Source organism: Scophthalmus maximus, chromosome 12 (assembly GCF_022379125.1).
Source record: "Scophthalmus maximus strain ysfricsl-2021 chromosome 12, ASM2237912v1, whole genome shotgun sequence".
In the NCBI taxonomy this organism is placed as follows: Eukaryota; Metazoa; Chordata; class Actinopteri; order Pleuronectiformes; family Scophthalmidae; genus Scophthalmus; species Scophthalmus maximus.
Genome location: NC_061526.1, coordinates 11989962 through 12010430, shown reverse-complemented (window position 1 = coordinate 12010430; position 20469 = coordinate 11989962). Strand labels below are relative to the sequence as shown.

General features: G+C 43.0%; 2 protein-coding genes across 4 annotated transcripts in view; both read left to right on the top strand.

Annotated features, from left to right (window-relative positions):
* Positions 1-99: 99 nt before the first annotated feature.
* On the top strand, positions 100-3828 carry LOC118291673 (angiopoietin-related protein 5). The gene is made up of 7 exons (XM_035620037.2): positions 100-214; positions 397-474; positions 622-649; positions 776-867; positions 1093-1210; positions 1881-2066; positions 2935-3828. The coding sequence occupies exons 2-7, from the start codon at positions 403-405 to the stop codon at positions 3231-3233; spliced, it is 795 nt and encodes a 264-aa protein (XP_035475930.1). The 5' UTR covers positions 100-214; positions 397-402; the 3' UTR covers positions 3234-3828.
* A 2897-nt stretch (positions 3829-6725) lies between these two features.
* LOC118317943 (anoctamin-4) overlaps positions 6726-20469 on the top strand; it is a 50932-nt gene continuing 37188 nt past the window's right edge. Inside the window, exons 1-3 of one of the 3 annotated variants that reach the window (XM_035647131.2) lie at positions 6726-7080; positions 12094-12168; positions 18917-19141. In XM_035647131.2, the coding sequence (XP_035503024.1) occupies positions 6852-7080; positions 12094-12168; positions 18917-19141 (529 nt within the window). In that variant the 5' untranslated portion in view covers positions 6726-6851. Of the gene's footprint in view, positions 7081-12093; positions 12169-18916; positions 19142-19745; positions 20066-20469 lie in introns of those variants that run through there. The other 2 variants (XM_035647125.2, XM_035647148.2) reach the window with 2 other exon arrangements.

Genomic DNA, 20469 nt, shown 5'->3' with positions numbered 1-20469 from the left:
GAAGGTTGCGTGCCGCACAAATACAACCCTGATATTTAAGAGCAAAAGTGGGAACTAGGTCTGTTGCTCATGACTCTTCCCCTCCCCGGTCTGACATCACAGGAAGTGACAGCCGTTATTGACGGAGGAGGTGTGGTCAGTTAAGTCAGTGTGATAAAGGTGCTGCTTCTGTTGTGGAAGTTGAGCTGGGATACAAGGATCATCTGACGCAGAGGTAAGGTGTTTGGAGAGATGAATGGTTGTGAAGTGAATTAAGGTTAAGTTTCTCTTGTTTTATAACTCTGTCTTCTTACGAGGGGTTGAGTTGTAAGTGATATTGTCGTGTCCGCTTGAGGTCAAAGATTACATTTCCTCAAGAAAATGACAGAACTAAAAATGTAACGTTTTTTAACTCAGGTCAAAATGTCTCTCAGTCTGGTTGCTTACTGTGGACTCATCTTGGCATGTCTCCTGAGCCTCTCACAACAGGCTGAGGTAACTACATAAACATGTCCTCTATTGAATGTCTTCCTTCTCTACTTTCTCTGATATACTTCCTACAAAAGCAAGTCTTCTCTCAAGCTCTGGCTGTATTGTTCTATCATTACGCATATATCCACTTTAACACTCTGGTGTTTCTAGGCATGGCAGAGAGAAGGTCCTCCTCAAGGTACAGAGCACATTATGATTGCATACAGTACATAATTCCATATCACGGAAGGTACAAGATACCATATATTGATGTTGGCTGTTAATCATTGTTATGTTTTTTCACCTCGTCGTGTGTAAACCACAGGAACCGACTGCACACAGATTAAGGCTCTGTCACCGCAAGCATCCAGTGGGGTTTATGTAATCCAGCCGCCCGGCGCCAAGACCCAGTTAAAGGTATCGAGCATGACACGTTATGTCCGAAGCAGTTTGAAGCTGCAGTTTACTATGATAAAGAAGGCATGTTTTTCTCTCAGATTAAAAAAATAATAATGGGTCCTTGATTTCAGACAGTGGTAGACACAAGAACAGAGCAGTCATTTCCTGTTTCTGTCTATACTTAAATAATACTCAAAACTATCAGCTGGTTTTCTCAATGTGTTCCATGGACTACCTGCTCAGGTGTTCTGTGAGATGCGTCCAGATGGAGGTTGGATGGTGCTTCAGAGGCGCAGCGGAGGAGCAGTTTCCTTCAACCAAGAGTGGGCAGCATATAGAAATGGTTTTGGAAACTTGACAGGTAAGTAACACACTACACTGTGGTGTTAGCTGCTGTGCGCTTCATTATTTGCGAGGGTTTAAAAGTGGTTATCTTGCTGAGCAGCAGTGTCAGACTAGAACTAACACGTGGAGACTGCGACACGCCTGAGAAAACACACAGCGAATGTAAATATCCCAGGAAGGTCTTTGTTAAATACAAAACAACAGAGAACTTAAAGGATTAGATATTCAATGGACTGTAAAGGACTTTTTTTTGAATTGACACTGGCCGAAGTTCCCTCGTGTCACTTGCTTTCCTTCACAATGTGGAGTAAAGAGACACACAGCTGACACAATCCAGCGTCAAATCTTCAAATAAATTGCACCTTTAGAGCGATGTGCACATTCTATAACGGATTATGGTGCCAACTACACCTGGTCTGAAGCACTATGTGGGGAAAAAACAGCCACTCCATTCAAGCAACAAATTGCCAGGTCAAACTTTCACCTGACTCCTGAATGAATTCTCACCTGGTTCAACCTGCAGGCAACAAAAATACACACATTCATCCTGCAGCCAAGACAACTGTTATTGTAAAGGGGCCAAACCCCTTTGGCTCTGGGCCACAGCATTTGGGTGTAAACGAGGGCAAAGACATAGCAGATGCACCTGTAAATCCTTTTTCTCTGTGCCCTGCCGATTCCCTCAGAGGACCACTGGCTCGGCCTGAGGAAGGTTTTCTCCGTGACCAGGAACAAGTCCAAGAAGTGGACCCTCCGGGTGGACCTGTGGGACCACGAGGAGGGCGCCGTCTTCGCCGAGTACAAAAAGTTTAGGCTGGGAAGTGAGAAAGCAGCTTTCAAACTGCATGTCGGAAAATACAAAGGAAACGCAGGTACCTCTTTCTTTTTCTGTCCCCCTTTTTACAGAGCTTAAACGGAGCTGAGGACATCATTTTGAAATTAACTTTGAAGAAAATGAAGGAGGTTTTTAATCTTCATTTTTCTTATCTTGGGAACAACTCCTTGTCCTGAGATACTTCCAATAACATGACTTGTGTCCCTTTAAAGACATTTGCTCCCTCTGTCACGTAAGAAGTAATTCTTCCCTGAGACTTTCACTTGGTTCAATCTGCTGTTAGCGCCAAATCTGCAGGACTTCAGCTCTGTTTTCTCAAACAACAGCACCCTCCTTCTTGTCTCGTGGGGTAAAGCAATCCAGCAGCTTCACCTCCTGACAGTTTGTCGTGTCAACATTAATGCTCATGTTTGTGTACTTGCGATAAAATCCCACACCCGATAGCTTTTTATTTTTCTTTCAAATTAAATTTTACATTCACAAATAACAAAAGCACAAGACCTCTGCCAAGGTTGAGCAATCCCACCCACCTATATGCTGTTTACTTGCATTCCCATCTCCACCTGAGCGGATCTGGATTCCTCCCAAAAATCAAATCACCTGTTACCATGGCTTTCATGCAAAGCTGTACATAACAATTTGAGTTATCATGCTATTAAAAAAACAGACACATCACCTCCTTGGCAGAGGAAATAAACCCTGCTGAACCCTGCAGTTCAGTGCAGCCTTGCTTGCTTTGGTGGGACCTGTAGTAAATGATGACAAACCTATAAGTTAATACTTGCAAACTTAATCCCGACATCACTGAGTATGTCATTCCTTTTTCAACTATGTATCACTCTTCTATTGCACTACATTTTAATGTGTTTATGACATACTTGGGTAACCGGCACCTCTGTTTAAAGGCGACGCCATCCGTGGCGCCTATGCGGGCATTGACCAGAATGGCTCCGGCTTCAGCACTATTGACCGTGACAACGACGGCTGCGACCCGTGCATCTTCGGCGACATTGCCGAAAGGGAATGCACCTCCTCTCAGGGCGGCGGTTGGTGGTACAGTCGCTGTGGTTCGGCCAGCCTGAATGGTGACTGGCACCCTTCTGGAAATCACATCGGTTGGTCATCCGGCCTTCACTGGCACACCTGGAAAAGCCCCGCGCCATACTCGGCCAAGGCCAGCAGAATGATGATCAAGTCTGCGTGATTTTAGACGCCCATTTTTAAGACAAGCCTCTTATCTTTTTTACATGCACTACTGCTTTCTCTAAATATGGTGGTGTTCCTGTTTGTTTCACACTTCACGGGTGCCTTTGCAGATTGTCTATTCTTTCCAAGTATCTGCATGTCAACTCCTTATTAACATGTAAGATGGGAATTTAGCCACCAATAATGTTGATAATTGATCTCCTGCTAGTGATAGAGGGGGATTCATTTCGGAACTTAAAGGGATATGAAAGACATGGCAAGTGATGCAACTAATCTTGTTTACAGGCATCCCTGTTACAAACTCACAATTCTTTGTTACATAAATTACTCCTCTGAAGTTTGAACAAGCAGTTAATGCTTGGGGCTCGTGCTCAGTTATAATTTTTTTTTGCTTTTGTGTTTTGTTATTTTCAGTACAGAGTGAATTAAGATTTTGATTAATTTAATTTAATGCAACAAAGTCCACATAAAGGACACAGTTTGTAAAGACTTTTCATGAGTGCTAACAATTCACTAAGTGTATTTCTTCCATTATAATAATAAACAATAATCTCTGTATTAATATGGTCATTAAAGGCTGTTTAGTCAACAAATACATGTCGTGAACTTTGTGTCTCCCATCCATTATGCCTGACATTTCCTATTCATTTCGAAAGCGATTGACCAATCACAACAGACTGGGCCAGCTGGCCAATCAGAGCAGACTAGGATTTATCGGAATGAGGGGCTAAAATAAATCCAGGCGTTTAGACAGAGGGTGAAAGTAGGAGCTGCAGGAATGGGCAATATGAGAACACAAATTTCTGAAAATGAGGGCATGTAAAATGTTTCAATTGGTAACCCAAATTAAAAGTATGAACCTAAATATATGAGCATAATATGTCACCTTTAATTGACCACATTGTACCTTGGAGCCAAAGCACCAGAGCACAGGTTATAGAAGTAAACAGTTTGCTGCTGGATGAGTTCCTTCAAATAGCTTCCTATTGTAATTAGAAACATGCAGAATTTAAAAACCTCCAGAATGCCGCTTGACAGTCCAAATACACTTGGCATGTAGCTGTGATCATTCACCAGTTTTGTCCAAAGCGACTTACAATCAGTATTTGTTTGTAATAACCAACCCCAGCCTGGCTTGTAGCTGCTGCCTATATCCCGTTCTGGTTCCTTCATACTCACTCAATGTTTGTTGGCTAAAAATAGATAATAACTACTGAAGTAAGTCACAGTCCGTGCATGTGCTTAGACTGCTGAAGAAGAAGAAAAGGCAGCACCTGGTGTAAACAAGAGACAACATGTAAACTCAGCACACAACAAACTTTAGCTCAACTGTTGGGGAAAGTGCTGACGCAAGACCAGATGCTGAGAACTACGACTAGAAATGCAACATGGTCGGAACGCTGCCAAAAAAGAGTGTGGCAGTTGTACGTCACCGAGATCGTCTAAGGCCACGAAAGTTCTGACTATCTTCGGTCTGTGTAGGTTGAATAGAATTATAGAGGTAACAGGTTGAGGCCACAGAATGAATAAATTCAAACTATTGTCAGAAATCACAGCGCATCAGTTACGTGGTGGTTTTGTGTTGAGGTATTCAGACCACTGTCTGATGGCCAGGTCTCCATACAGGGAGGACCTGCAGAGGAAGTAGTGAATTGACGAACTGCGGTGCCACCTAGTGCTGGGGTGCAGACTTCACTCTGTTGTTCTTCTCCTCTCTCTCTCTCTCTCTCTCTCTCTCTATATATATATATACATTTTCTAGTAAAGTAAAAAAAAAAGTTTCAGTAATTTTCCTAATACAACTGACCACTTTAGTTCTTTGACCTCACTCAAGTGGTAGCATGATGTAAATATGTTTGGGACTATTTTCAGCTGCGGATTGATTTACATTTGGTGCAGTAGTGGTCGGCGTGACAGTGTATGTAATAATGAAACCAACTGTCCTGCTCCATTGGATTATCAACTAACTCGTGGAGCTAACCTTAGCTGAATCTTACAGTGCACAAGATTTTCTTTTCCCCCCAGTACCAGACAGTACTGTCAACTGAGGAGGTGGTCCTTCCCACCTCCCTTGGACTGGTCACAGTGCAATGCTGCAGTCAGAGATGAAGACTGATCACCCATCACGATGGTCAGAGCTTTTAAAAAGAAGGGAGGTCAGAATTTGTTCTCTGCAGTATGGTGCCATCTTCCTTTTACTTTCTGTGCTTGTCTTAATCTGTCTATTATGTAGCACAGACTCCCTGAAGGGGAGAATCGGCTTTTGAGTAAAAATTCCTTGAAGGATGAACCCTGTTTGAAATGCTCAATATTTGCCAGACCTCAGGAAAATAGTTTCCAGGTCCAACCAAGCTGAACACACAAAAGTTGACATGCACACTTTGGGCCTTGCTCAGCTGTCCGGTCTACACTCTGCTTGTGAATGTGGAACCGGTATGAAGAATTTCTGCAGTAGCTGAGTTATTACCCGACAGATTTGGGCTATTTCCCTTGAGCCATGCGGGGCCTTCCTCAACTGAAGAGTTTTCTCCCTCTGAGTATTCTACAGTGCCAAGGCTGGAAGCCACAGTTATATACAAATAGAGTCTGTCATTTAGTTTTCACTTGCTCTAATTAGGTTTAGATTCTCCTCTTTTCAGTAAGGAATCGGTAGGAAACGCAGATTGTTCAGCAACTAAATGAAGTCCCAATGTCCCCGATGTCAATGTTGTTTGTCAACAAGTTTCAGACCTGTGATGGCCTTCAGTCTGACCTACATATTGTGATTGTAATATTTCTGGGGTCTACTAGAGTCAGAACAACATTCTTTGCGGCATGTGTTTTATGCTGGTGGGTCTCAATGCAACAGATCAAGGAGTTTGTTCCGCTGGACGCCTTCTACAAGTTGATCAGATGATGGCAGCAAACACATCACATCTCCATGTAGCTGATTATGCAAACAACAGGGGGAGCATTATCAGCTCACTGGAGGCCATAAATATATCCAAATATAGTATACAGCTAAAATCTTGAAGGTTCTATATGCAAGTTTTCTTGTGGTTTCTCGCCGGGAGCGGGTGGTGGTGGTGATAGTCGCTTGTAGTTACAATACGCCCTCTGAGCAGCTACTTCTCCAGGGCAGACTGGCCTGATATGAGTCAACTGGACTTTGTCATTTAGGTGGCCTTCCATGACGAATTTATAGGAGTTATAACTATGTTGTGATGTCCTCTTTGAATCGGTATTTCAGCTATTATACTCTTTAGGATTCACAGATTATCTCTAGTACTCAACAGAGAATTTATACTACGATTTTTTTCATCTTGGCACCACGGATATTCCCACGGGAACTCGACAATGCGATCTCCGGGACCACGTGAAGCGGCCACGCCTGCCGCCGCGCGTAAACGCCGCAACACCGCCAGCCTTCGCTGGACCGGGAGAGGCTGGCGCGATGGAGCGGAGGCGTCGGTGAGCCCTTCGAGGGGGGGGGGGGGCAGGTCTGAACAACGCAGCAGTGTGCGGTGGGTGGAGTTAAAGATGCCGCGGGCACCGCTCGGAGAAGTTGACGCCCTCACACGCGGCGAAAGCCGTGCGTAATAACAGGTGTGGCCGCCGCCGCCGCCGGTGAGGAAGGATGCTCGAGCATGAGGCGGGAGGTGCGGACATGCGGCTGGTCCGTCGGATGGGCGCGGGTATGAAGATCCAGGCCGGCGGCGAGCAGACGGGCTGCAGCAGGGTCGGCGAAGCCCAGGACAACCAGCTGATGTGTTCGCAGTGTCAGGACGAGTCGGTGCGGGTTTGTCCGGGGAGTCCGCGCAGTCCCCGTCGCGCCGTCGCGACGCGCCTGTCGTCCGGATCCGCAGGTAACGGCACCGCAGCATGCAGCCAACAGGATCAAAACACAGACGAAGAATAACTCATGTTTCCTTGGTCTCATGATATAAATTGCCCCTATATTCAAGGTAGAGTTGGGGTGTGGCGCTCTCTAAGTCGATGCATGGGACAACAAAGTCTAGGCAAGAATGAGTGGAAGACTTTTGAATTACACCACATAAAGAAACCAGTCTGTGAGTTAATGACATAGTTTGCAATATGGGCTGCAGAGAGAGAGAGAGAGAGAGAGATAGAGAGAGAGCCCATAGCAAGTGTATCGACAATTTATTTGGGTAATCGTTTATTTTCAGTTTCCAGGGGTGAGAGCCCCTTGAATAGTCATATTAATCACAATATGGATATATTATGGTACAACATGTAAATTATTTACAAACTCTTACGTTAAACCATTATTAATTCCATGCCTCTAACTTAAGAATCAGTTCGTGTTTAGGACTAGAGCCCGACCGATATGGACTTTTGGGGGCCGATGCAGATGCTGAATATTTGGAGTACAAGATTCCTGATACTGATACATTGGCCGATATATATATATATGTACAGTTTATATATATATATATATATTTTAAATCTGTCAATGATTCCTAAGATGTCGTTATCAAACCTTTAAGGCAAAGACACGTAATTAAGGTTTGATATTTTAGTTTAACCATAAACTTTAATTCAATTCAATTCAATTTTATTTGTATAGCGCCATATCACAACATACATTGTCTCAAGGCACTTTACAGTAATATTACAATATTACAGGGAAAACCCAACAAATCCCACAATGAGCAAAGCACTTGGCGACGGTGGAGAGAAAAAACTCCCTTTTAACAGGAAGAAATCTCTGACAGAACCAGACTCAGTTGTGGGCGGTCATCTGTCTCGACCGGTTGGGGTGAGGAGAGAGAGGAGGAAGAGAGGAGAGTTGGGCAGAAAGAGGGTGGGAGGAGAGACAGTAGGAGAGAAGAGAGAGAGAGGACAGTTGTACAACCGCCGCTGTAATCTCTACCAGACTGATACTTATAATTAAAAAATACAATTACGTTGTTGTCATTATATAGTGATGATATTAATATTAATATTAATAATAGCAATAATAATAATGACGGGTTTGGGTCCTGCAGCTCTGGGGTCAGAGATACACTAGGAGAGATAGAAAACACAAACAGGGTTAGTGACATGTACTGTAAACATATCGGGGGATGGGGGGGTAGTATAACAGTTGCTTTAATTTCTACCAGACTGATACTTATAATTAGTGAAAACTGATACTTATAAATACAATGATGTTATTAATAATAATGATAGTAATAATAATAATGACGGGTTTGGATCCTGCAGATCTGGGGTCAGATCTACTAGGGGAGAGAGAAAACAGAGTTAGTGACATGTAATGTAGATACATGGGGGCAGAGAGAGAGAGAGAGAGAGAGATTGAAAAGGTGGGAGAAGGAGAGAGATATAAAGGGAGAGAAAGAGGGAGAAGGAGAGAACGGGAGAGGGAGAAAGATGCTCATGATATAAGTTCCCCCAGCAGTCTAGGCTTATAACAGCATAATAAAGAAATGGTTTATTAAACACCTGAGCAGTTCTAACTATAAGCTTTATCAAAAAGGAAGGTTTTAAGTTTAACTTTAAATGTAGACAGGGTATCTGCATCCCTGACACAAACTGGGAGCTGGTTCCAGAGGAGAGGAGCCTGGTGGCTGAAGGCTCTGCCTCCCATTCTACTTTTACAGACTCTGGGAACCACAAGTAATCCTGCATTTACAGAGCGAAGTGATCTATTGGGATAATATGAAACTAGGAGCTCTGTAAGATATGATGGAGCTTGATTATTAAGGGCTTTGTATGTTAGGAGCAGTATTTTGAATTCTATTCTAAATTTTACAGGAAGCCAATGCAGAGATTCTAACACTGGAGAAATATGATCTCTTTTTCTAGTTCCTGTCAGAACTCGAGCTGCGGCATTTTGGATTAGCTGGAGGCTTTTCACAGACTTATTGGGGCATCCTAGCAGTAATGAATTACAGTAGTCCAGTCTAGAAGTAACAAAAGCATGGACTAGTTTTTCAGCATCCTTTTGAGAGAGGATGTTTCTAATGTTCTTGATATTGCGCAGGTGAAAGAAGGCTGTCCTAGAGACTTGTTTTATGTGTGAGTCAAAGGACATGTCCTGGTCAAAGGTAACTCCAAGGTTTCTCACAGTAGAGCTGGAGGCCAAGGTAATGCCATCCAAAGTAACTATATGATCAGATAATGTTTCTCTGAGGTGTTTAGGGCCGAGTATAATGACCTCAGTTTTTTATCATAAATAACTATAAATTGAGAATACAAATGCAACCAAATACATAGAAATTATAACAAACATTTATTTTACATGCAATGTTAACATAAATGGATATGCAAAGGCTCAAATCAGTTGGCCGATAATATCGGTCGGGCTCTTAAAATATCGGCCGATACCAATATGTCTGTGAAAGGCTAATATTGGACGATATTATCGGCCAACCGGTCGAGCTCTATTCAGGACACACACACACACACACACACACACACACACACACACACACACACACACACACTTGTGCTCTACTAATACCCATTTCCTATAGATGAAACGGTCATCTAACCCGACCACTGCTGCATGTGGCTAGAGTACAGTGGCTTCTTATCTGAATTCTCACAATTGTGGTTTATCCATCAGATTAAGATTCTTTAAGACCGGTTCACTAATGGAATTTAAAAATCGCTGGTATAATTTATAAAATAGATACTGACCTCAATAACAATGAAATCGCTTTGTACATGAAACTTTAAAAAAGTGTTCATCACAAATTTAAAGCGCCATCTGAATGTCACTGGAAGGTGCTCAGTGGCTAATACAAGTTTGCAGAGTCCATGTGCTGACCTCTCGTAGCTTTTGGTAATAAACGTTACCCGCAGCTTTATCTCCAAACATGCAAGCAAATGCGAGTGCCTGAGCTGAAAAGACTCCCAGGCAGTGATAGATGTCCACGCGGTGCTGCCGTTGCTCTTCTTCGATGCAGCTGTAGGTGTAAGATTAGAGAATAAGGAAACGAGAGTTTACTATACACACGTTTTCCAAAATTGCTAAATTAGCAGAAGCATTTGAAGCATTCAGTTCTCAGTGAAATGCAATAATGTTTGGTGGTACCTGGCTGCAGTGCCATAGAGTCTTTTCCTCTGCTCACACAGACGGAAATGATTTAACCCCCATCTCCCTGGGTAATGCGGAGCTCCAAATTAGCTCTTTAACTTCCAGTGTCAAGGTTATTTTATTAATTGACCCTGGAACATCTGTGCTACAAAGCAATGTTCCTCGTCCAGTAATACAAGTACTTCGATGCTGCATATTTACTGTACATTGTTGTTGGGTTATTGGCAGTGGGCCTGAAGCGCAAGCCAGTTTATACGCATATTGGTTAACTGAGGCTGGGATTCATCACAGTTACATCTTGTACACCTACCTATCCTGGCAAATAACCCCTAAAAGTGTTGTTCAGCATTAAAGGACCAGTGTGTAGAATTTAAGGGGATCCATTGGCAGAAATTAAATGGAAAATAGTTTTGACAATAAGGTTTTCATCAGTATATAATCACTTGAAACTAAGAATCCTTGTGTTTGTGTTACATTAGAATGAGCCTTTCACATCTACATCAGCAGAGGGTCCTCTCCCAAGGAGTTTGACATATTGCACTGCCGTGTTTCTACAGTAGCCTTGCATGGACAGACCAAACACTGGCTCTAGAAAGGGCCTTTCACGTTTTTATGTTACCTGAAGGCCTGTACGGGAGGTTCTCCTACACACTTGGAAGGGGAGCAGCGAGGCGAGGGGTGTTCAGTTGGTCACTGCTAGACACCACTAGATCCTACAGACTGAAACATTAATTTGACTTGAGGCTGCAAAAAGGTCTGACCTTACTTCAGGTAGCTATCTTAAAGCTGCAGAGCTCACAATTTCTTTGTTGACAATTCACCAAATGTGAGCGTGTGCAATGTAAAAAGAGAATTTTCATTCAAATTTCCACTACCCCTCAGTTGAATGCTTTGGTGTCTTTCAGCTCATTGTTTTGGTTTGATGGTCTGCAGCTATCATCGTGTTGCCAGTCACAACAGCAAACGCCTTTGTACAGTATCTAGCAAACACCAAATGTCAAAGCTAGAAAATAGCTGGATGAACATAGTTAAAAATACTTAGCAACTACAACTACAGAAGGTACACGACAGGGATTCAGCAGGTGAAGTCCAAAACTGAGCTAAAAGGAAAGATCAGATTGGACTAAATATTCACCATTTAACCTCGCATAACTCCAAATGAATGTTCTCTGTCTTTTGAGTATTTCACCATTTATACCACATTTTCCCATAAATCACAAAATTGTTGCTACACTGATCTTACAATCATCCGACCTGAAGACAAAAAAGCAGCCCGATCAGTGGGAAGCAAAGAAACTCTTGGAGGGTTTTAGGCATCATTCCCTCAACACTATCAGGGCTAGTGAAGGCTTTTCTTCCTGCAAGTCTTCCAGGGTTATATGTCCATCCCCATTCCACTGCTAGTGTCAGGAATTTCATTCTCAGTGTCCTACCACAGTTGCATGATTCTGTTCCCTCTCCATATAAATTGGTGGACTAAGGCACCGAAGCTGCGAGAGTCATGGATTTTATTCTCCCAGCTCTGCCAAGGTCAAGGGGTTTCCCCCCCTGTGTAGTTCAATGTGCGGAGCAGGACACTGACATTGCAGGATTAGGAGTTTCATTCCTGTGGCCTAAGTGGACACATTTTTACCCGAGGAATCCATGACACTGTGAGAAATAGAAAAACACTTTTTGTGGTTAACTATTCCAATAATTCTATTCTATTCTAAAAAGCAATTACTGTATAATGAACTCATGGCCAGTGCCTTTGTTACACTGTAAGTTTTTGGATAGAAGTGTCAACTTTGTGTGATCTCTGCTCCCGTCACAGACCGCGAGCCCAGCAGTAGCAGCTACAATGCCTCTTCAGGGACTTTCTACAGCTGCGTCAGTCAAATCACCATCGGTAAGTGCACTTGGATCCCGACCTTGAATCCTTTAATATTGTCTAATACGTGGTGAATATCATTTTGTACCGTATACTTTAAAACGATGTCCAGTATGATGGTGTTTTGTGTCGAGTTGTTGCTTTTTTTAATATCAAATATTCACGTGAGGCATAACCTGTTTTTACTATTGTAGTTCAATATGAGTAACACACTCCATCTACTTGAGTGAAAGCAGGGTATGTGAAAAGTTTACGAATGAATTTGCCCAAAACTTATGGGAAAATGGATCTTTCAGCAGAGACGACTGTTTAACTTTCCGCATCGCAGGGACGCTGCTGCGGGCATGGTTTCTCACTATGGGACCCATTTCTTGCAAACACATTTGCATGACATCTCTCACAAACTCTGTGTCACGGTCAAAATACAGAAGAAAGAGAAACATCCGCTCAGTCAAACAGGAGATCATCATCATTTCGAAGGTCAGATAAACCAGAATGCTGCAGTCGTACTAAATAAATACAACGTTGGGCTGAGATTCCCTCTGCTTCTAAAACTTTTGACAGTCAGCTCTCATGTGTTTTTCTAGAAAGAAGTGAGCGTACCAGACCTCCGTGGCACAAGGCTGCTACAAGCACAACACACCTGAATTGCTGACCAAACCGGCCGCAGTCAGGTTGTGGGTAATGTTGCTGCAAGGTTTGACAAGTGTGGGTGAGTGTGTGTGTGTGTTTGTGTGTGCGTGTGTGTGTGTGTGTGCGTATGTGTGTGTGTGTGTGTGTGTGTTAGAATACCATAACATTTTAGAGAACTTACTGCCGAGCGGCATGCTGCTATATAAACGGCAGGCTTTCTGACTGCAGGTAAAGAAAATTTAAGATTTTTGACTTGACACACGTACATTTATTTGTACGTCAAGCGCTTCAGACAGCAAAATAATGTGATGTCGACGAAGCTGTCTGAAATAACGTTCCTGTCCGTCACAAAACTGCAACCTCCTGCCATTTGCAGTTTTCTGAACCCCGCCTTGTGGCATTTTTTTTCTCACCGATGAATATAACAGCAGTGCCTTGTTAGTGAGAGAGGCTGCAAGTTGGATGCTGTGACAGTGAAGAGTTTGGGTTCAACTCGGGCTGCGCTGCTGCTGCAGCACGCAGGTGTTCCTCTCTTCTCTCTGTGCTAAATAAAAAAAGAGGGGGGGGGGAGTAAATGAGGGACTAATGAGGTGCTGAGGGAGAGTTTTTGGACCGTTGAGACTCACCCCCTTGGTTTTACAAAGGGAGAAATCTATAGTCTCGCCCTGCACTGTGCGATCAAAGGGAGTTAGTGAGCCACCTTTGATTTTAAAAGCCCCGGTCCTTTGTTTGATAGGAAGATACTAGTCAGCATCACCGGAGGTTCTTAAAAGTTCTAATCGATTATAATCCTCCATTAAATCCACCCTTCTTTCATTGAGAATTCGCTGCAGTTGTGCCGCTGATGGACGGAGCTAATCTTTGCCCTGTGGCAGGGATTCGGTGAAGGATGACATGAAAAGCAAGGAAATGCGCCATGCTGACACATTCATACAAACTAAGTCAATGTAGGATTTTTTTAACATAAGTATAATTTGAAATTTTAGTGCCAGGATACATTTTCTGGAACTATTAACATGCTTATAAAAGCACTCTCTGCTGTTTGGTTTATTAGGTTCATGGTGTGAATTACAAAAGAATATCAAGGGAGCTTTACATTGGATGTAGAACAGACATTTATTTTCTACTTTATTGATGTCTTCGTGATTTCCCCTGTTTGAAAATAACACCTACTACCTGCCTCTGTCCTAATATGTCTCTTTTAGAACCACACTGCACTGCAGCATCTACGCTCTCTTTAATCACCGCTGCACATTTCTGCCTTTAAACGATGGTAACTGTGATGCCACACCAAATACAGTCCTGTGAAGAATGTTTTTGTGCGAGGGAAGATGAATAATTGGGCTGACATGAAACCCAGTACTCAAAGAGATGGAAGGCTGACAGGAAAGCAGTATAGAACCTACACGCTGTCGCCTCCAACTAGGGATGAAACGGTTACCAGTTATGACGGTAAACCACGGTGAAATTCCCAATGGTCAGTTCTACCGTTTAGTGTGGATCCGACTCACGCTTGGGAGGTGTAGTTTTTATTTTGCTAATAATCCTAACCGTGATAATTTTGGTCACTATAAACCGTGATGTTAAATTTTTCATACAGTTACATCTCTACCTCCAACACATCACATAGGGGACGCTTGGTCAGGACCCTTTGGCGTCACCTTTAACGCTCTGAAAAACAACGATAAAGTGGTATTCGGAACAGCGTCCTCCTTCTTTTATTGTGCCACAATTTGATCAAAGCGTGATTCATTTCTTCAATTTCATGCAGGAGGTTTAAAACGTGAGATGCAGAATCGCATGCTCGTGAAAGGCTGCGGACCACAGTGGAATAAAGAGAGTCTGGGAATTTTCTGCGTTCATTTTTGAGAGAGAAAAGAAAAAGCCACCTGGAGGCAGCAAACTGGTTGGAATGTTTTGATTGGTTAACAAAGCATGGTGATAATAATCGCTTTAACTATGAAGACAACTCATGTCTCTGCTCATTTCTCACTTGACCTAGCACATCTCATCCCCGAATATAGTGTTTCACTGCAGCGGTGCTACACTGCTGCTGCTCTGTTGCTGCAACTTGTGCAACCACAGCACTGGCTATACATTCAGTGTTCAAACACACGTATAAACCCAGAGGAAACATTTAACATTCATCATTTCTTTTTTTCCATCATGCGCCATACGTCCATCCACCTCAAGGACTTCCACCAGTAGGTCCTGTTGACACTCACATTTGTCATTTCGTTGTGCACCGTGTGACCCAGATACCTGCGCCTGCATTTGTTTTCTCACCTCGGAGGGCATTCAGGGAGGGAAGGTTCTACATATCTGGGCCTCTCTCTCCTCAGAGATCCCACGTGGGCACTTTTTTCCCGATGACTGCGACATAGATATCGCTCAGAACACACCATGTTCGAAAAGGCTGCGCACCGTGAGTTTTGGAGGTCGTTCGGATTCGTGCCAGGTGTACATTACCGCCTCCGCCCCTCCCGCCAATTCCAGGTGACTTTCATGGGACGTTGAGGATTGTTGGATCAATGTAGATCTGAATGTTGTCCAAGAAGCAAATGCCACAGTTAATCATTGGTTGGTAAAGACCACTGACTTCAGAATTCCAAAGTGATTTAAAATAAACCTAGTTTCAGGTTAATGACTTGCTTCCTTAGATAAGCTTAGTTTTCACTGTTAAACTAAATGAATGGCTCCTCTGCATGCCTCTCATGACCCGTAGTTACCTTTAATATCCCTTTCTGCTTAGGTTCGCAATGATGTTTACTGTATGTGTATTTGTGTATGTGTATGTGTATTTCACAAAAGCTTAAATCCAACTTTAGCCCACAAACAGCTGTCACATGTAGTCATACAACAAACCTTAAACAAAAAGGACAAAGTAAAAGTAACAGATGGGAAAAAGGAAAAGTAGAAAAACATACACGATCAAACCAAGTCTCGCTGTGTTGAGGAAGTCGTTGTTGTTTGGGCATCACTGAAAAAAAATCTATTATATATTTATATATAATATACACTTTGCCACTGGATTTACTGAAAGGGATTAGGCAGGCCCAAAAGATAGGTCAACTTTTTGGAATTTTTAAAACGTGTAGTTTTCCATAATTTGTATGCACAGATGTTCTGCTAAATTGTTTGCAAACTTTCATGCACACCAAAGAATATTCCCTTTCTATATTTTTGACAGAGTAGTTACTTTTTTCTCTCGCTAAAAAGTGTTGTACTAGACAAATTCCCCTCAGGGAAAAGAAAGACCTCAGTGCTCTAGTTTTTGCAAGTGCTGACTTGAGCACAAACATTCTTTTCGGGGACGCCCATACTAACGCGGTTGGTGTGAAAAATCCCTTTATTATTTTAGGGATTGCAAGGTCGTAAAACAGCAGCGATGAGACGTACAGTATAGCTCAGATGAACCTCGTCCCTCCTCCTCAGCCGAATGTGCCGAGTTGGGCTCGGAGACAGCCAGGCGTTCCTCTACTCTGCTATTGATCGGGCCGTGTTTGTTCTTTGCTGATGTACCTCCGAAATCTGCTGGGCTGTGTGTTTCAGGATTGTGTTTGTGTGTGTGTGTGGGGGGGGGGGGGGGGTTCCATAGTCCCAGCTGTCCCCTGGTGTGTTATATAACAGCAGGAAATCAATCTCATCATTCAATACACACTGTATATTATGTAACCAAGCATTACCCCAACTTCCATTTTAACTTCCACAATTTCTAAAGATACCACATGAAGGATGTCAGGCTGAATTAGAAGTGAAGGTTGTGTGAAATAATTCCCAAGACGTGTACGTGCAGTACATTCTTGGTGCAGTTACAAAAAGTACCTACATTTTTTTTTATTTCTTACTCAAATCTCTTAGTGGGTTAGGGTATGATAATGTTTACATGACTTAAAATGTGGAGTGAGTCATCTTTTTAGAAGGACTTCATATTTAAAATGGGGGCCTTTTGTAGCCATAGCCCCAAAAACCTAACGTTTTTATTGGCTTAAACTAAATAAATGAACAAAATAAAAATTCTGCCACGTCTTACAATAGCCTTTTAAATCATAGTGAAATTTGTGACGGCAAGCACCACAGGATACTTTTCAGCATTCACCATTTTGGTTTTACCAGAGCCTTAATTTTTCTGTTTGAGTGTGGAATATAGTTATTAACGCCACTATGACCAGTTGGCAGCTGCTACATTAGCCATATTTACATTTGGCTGTCAGACACAACGATCATCCCGGTCCTCCTTTAGATGGTTATTCCACTTAATTTCCCTTTCCTTAGGGTGTGCTAATGCAATCAGTCGTAAATCCCTAATTGAACATAATGCATTATGGGAAAAATCATCCTCGCTTTAAAAAAAGAAATAGGGACATTAGTATTTTTTCTTTTCAATTCCGACATATTATCGATACTACATTTGATAGAATTAAGATACATATTTGGGCCATTTTGTGCAGAAGCAGATTATTAAAATATGATAAGAATAATTATTTTAGCTAAGCTTTTAGTTAAGGACGACCTCGTGACTGTTTAAGCAGGGGCATTTAAGGGAATTTAAAAGTTTAAAAAGTGAGTTGTGGAAAAACATTCAGCTAAACTTTACTGGCATTAGCTAAAGTTAGTCAGAAGTTACAAAGAATAGGGTTGGATAGTTAATACTAAAGTACTTCTATTCCCTTTTTTGAATTAGAATTAAAAAAGCATCTTTGAAAATACATAAAAAACAAATGCTGAAAAAGTGTCCGGGAATAACATTTTTTGGTCTGAACCATACTTAGCCTATCATGGATGAGACTGGTTCTGACTGAGTTTTAAGATTTAAAAAAAAATGTACACATTACTTCATAGGAGTGTCAGCAGAGTCCAAGACTGTAAAGTCAGGAGTCTGCCAAATACCTGATCAAAGTATAAACAGAAGCACAAATCAAAGAAATAGAGGAGGCTAACGTGACAAAGCAAATTTGATCCAAAGACATTATGTTCACGAAGGCCACTGGTAGCGCTGGGCAAAGCAGACTGCACATTCTGCATTAAAGGGGCGACTTGCAGTCACTGAATCTCAGACTGGAAACATATTATTTTTTTTAATTCACCACAGTACACATTTTATGTAATTAAATAGGCAGATTTTAATTCATTCACTCTCGAGGCTAATCTCTATTTCAGTTGATTTGTAGCGTGGTCTCTTTAAATGTAAAAGTGACCAAACAATTTCTCTCACACAGCATATTTTAAGGGTGCGTATGATGGGAAAGAAACCTCCAGAGAACCGCAAGAAAATCTCTGCTCACCCAAGGCGACTGCCTCGATAACCAGGGAGAGATCGGTCAAACCCAGCAAACCAAGCCAAAGGCGGAAATCTAAAACCAAAAACCCATAGAAACAATGTCCAAACGCTGCACGCGGTAACTAAACAAAACTAAAAAAAAATATATGTATATATATATATATATATATACACGTTCTGGCAGCTGGGTGATTAACCGCAGCACTTTAACGGTAAACCTCAAACAAAGAGAGAAGCCTGCTGAGGTGAAATCGAAGGCCGGACACAGACCGAGCTGGTTCAGCAGTCTGTGGGTTTTTAATGAAGCGGAGAGGTCTTTGCTCCTGTTCTCTCAACCAGGTATTAAAGAGGGACGCTCAGGACCCTCTCTTACCACCCCTCTCAACACAAACATCCCAATGACTGTTTGAACAAAGACGTACATTGAATTTTGTGTCTCTTTCACATACTGCATCAATCGATGATGTCACTCACACCGTCAAAAACAAATAAATCAAAAATATGGGTGCAAAAGCATGATTTTAGTTCAGAAGACGATTTTGCTGGGTAATGCCTCAGATTTTCAGCCACTAGAGGGACACATTGCTGAAGACATCGCTGTGATACTTTTGGCTGTTACGGTTCACTTATCTACCAGCATTTTAAAAAAGAGACAGTTCAGAGGTCAGAGGTAGCAGGTCATAGGGCTGAAGTAATTAGTAAAATGGATACAATGGATTACGTAACTGATTCTTCTTTTCTTTACTTTTTTTTTTTCATTCGCTCCAGTTTCTCAGACAATATTTTTTATGCTTTTATATGTACAGACATGTGAATTCATTGGATTTTTTTTTTTTTTTTGCGTGTTTGCAGGGTTCGAGCTCGGGGGTCAAGTGGCTATCGGGTTCTCCCACTGGAAGAGTCCTTTCCCGGCGAGCGGGCACAATCTCCCCAGTCCGGACTGCGTTCACTCTGAGGCCTCCGCCGTCCCGCCCGTCGGCGAGCACCACGAGCCCGTGTCCTGCCCGGCGTCGCTGTCCATCACCCCGCTGCCCACGTACAGCGCGAGCCAGGAGACGCTCTGTGACAGCAGCACGAGTACGTGTAGTGCGGTGTGCTAGCACATGTTTTCAGGGTCTCTTTGAAATAAGACTGACTGAAATGCCCAATGCATTCCCACTGAATTTGTTTAACGCAAACTGCTCAAGGTGTCTCCGCAGGCCCAGTAGAGACATGACGAAATACTACAGTGACCAATAAATCTCTCACCTCACACATGGGCAAGCGAGTACTGTGAAAATGTTTATATGAGCGCCTATGCTGTAAAATAGACTTATAAGTAAGTGTGTTTTTGTGTGTGTGTGTGTGTGTGTGTGTGTGTTGCCCTTGAGCGTCCATCAGAGGTACACACTGACACTGTCATCAGTGCCAACTGTCATTGTTTTTGGGCTACGGCAACACTGCCAGCCCTTTTTTTCTCATTGGCCGCTGCCAGTGCAGCTTGACCTCTGATTGGCTGAAAACTGATCAAGAATGCCATAGAGCGGCATGCACCTCCCCTCTCTCTCTGCCTCTCTCCCTCTCTCTCTCTCTCTCTCTCTCTCTCTCTCTCTCTCCGTGTGTCACTGTAAACCTCCTGCTCATGCTTGTGTGTTTTTTCATCAGAGAAGATTTGACAGCTTCTTCTTATTTTTTTTTTCTCTTTTTTTTTTTTTGTGGAGATTTTTCCGCTGCCCCGGTCTCAGCATCTTCACTGTGACACATGCGCCTGTGTGAGTGTGTGTTTAGTGATGATGGGTCGGCTGGAGCACTGATTTAGGAGTAAGGAGCCCCAGTGGGGCTGGGGGGGAGGAGGGGTGACCGCTGTGTGTGCGCGTGTGTGTGCATGTGCGTGTATGGGGAAGAGTCTCCTGGCTGTTCTGGCGTCTGCTGCGGCTCGGCAGGGAAGCCCCCTCCTCACCTTGTTTTTTTCCCCCTCTGAGGGGTGAAGCTGCCTCCCCTGCCTCTCTCCACCTTCACACGGTGAGTAAGTTGTCCTGAAGCAAAAGGCAGCTTGTTCTCCGGGAGTGGATGTTTTTGTTTTTGCTGCAGTGCTCGCTCTCTCTCTGCCTCTCTCTCTCTCTCTCTCCCTCTCCCTCTCTCTCTCTCATGTGTTGCTGTATCCTGCACTCGCACTCCTCTTCTGCTGTTTCAGCTTTGTCACGCTGTTCCCTGTGACCATACAAGCATTTGACCTTGACACACACACACACACACGCACACATGTACACCAATTTGAGCTCAAAGCTGTCCCCATTCTGTTGACTGTAAATGTGTCTTGATATCCACTTCTCTATCCTCTTGGAAGACACAACAATGGGTCATGCCTCTTTGAGGTGTGTGTGCGCGTGTGTATGAGTGTGTTTTTGTGTGTGTGTGTGTGTGTG

Bases quoted from the DNA above. Each gene is read 5' to 3' on its own strand.
- LOC118291673 (XM_035620037.2), top strand. From the start codon at position 403: ATGTCTCTCAGTCTGGTTGCTTACTGTGGACTCATCTTGGCATGTCTC. The intron at 475-621 runs GTAACTACATAA...TGGTGTTTCTAG, and splicing joins GCCTCTCACAACAGGCTGAG to GCATGGCAGAGAGAAGGTCC. The intron at 650-775 runs GTACAGAGCACA...TGTAAACCACAG, and splicing joins GAGAGAAGGTCCTCCTCAAG to GAACCGACTGCACACAGATT.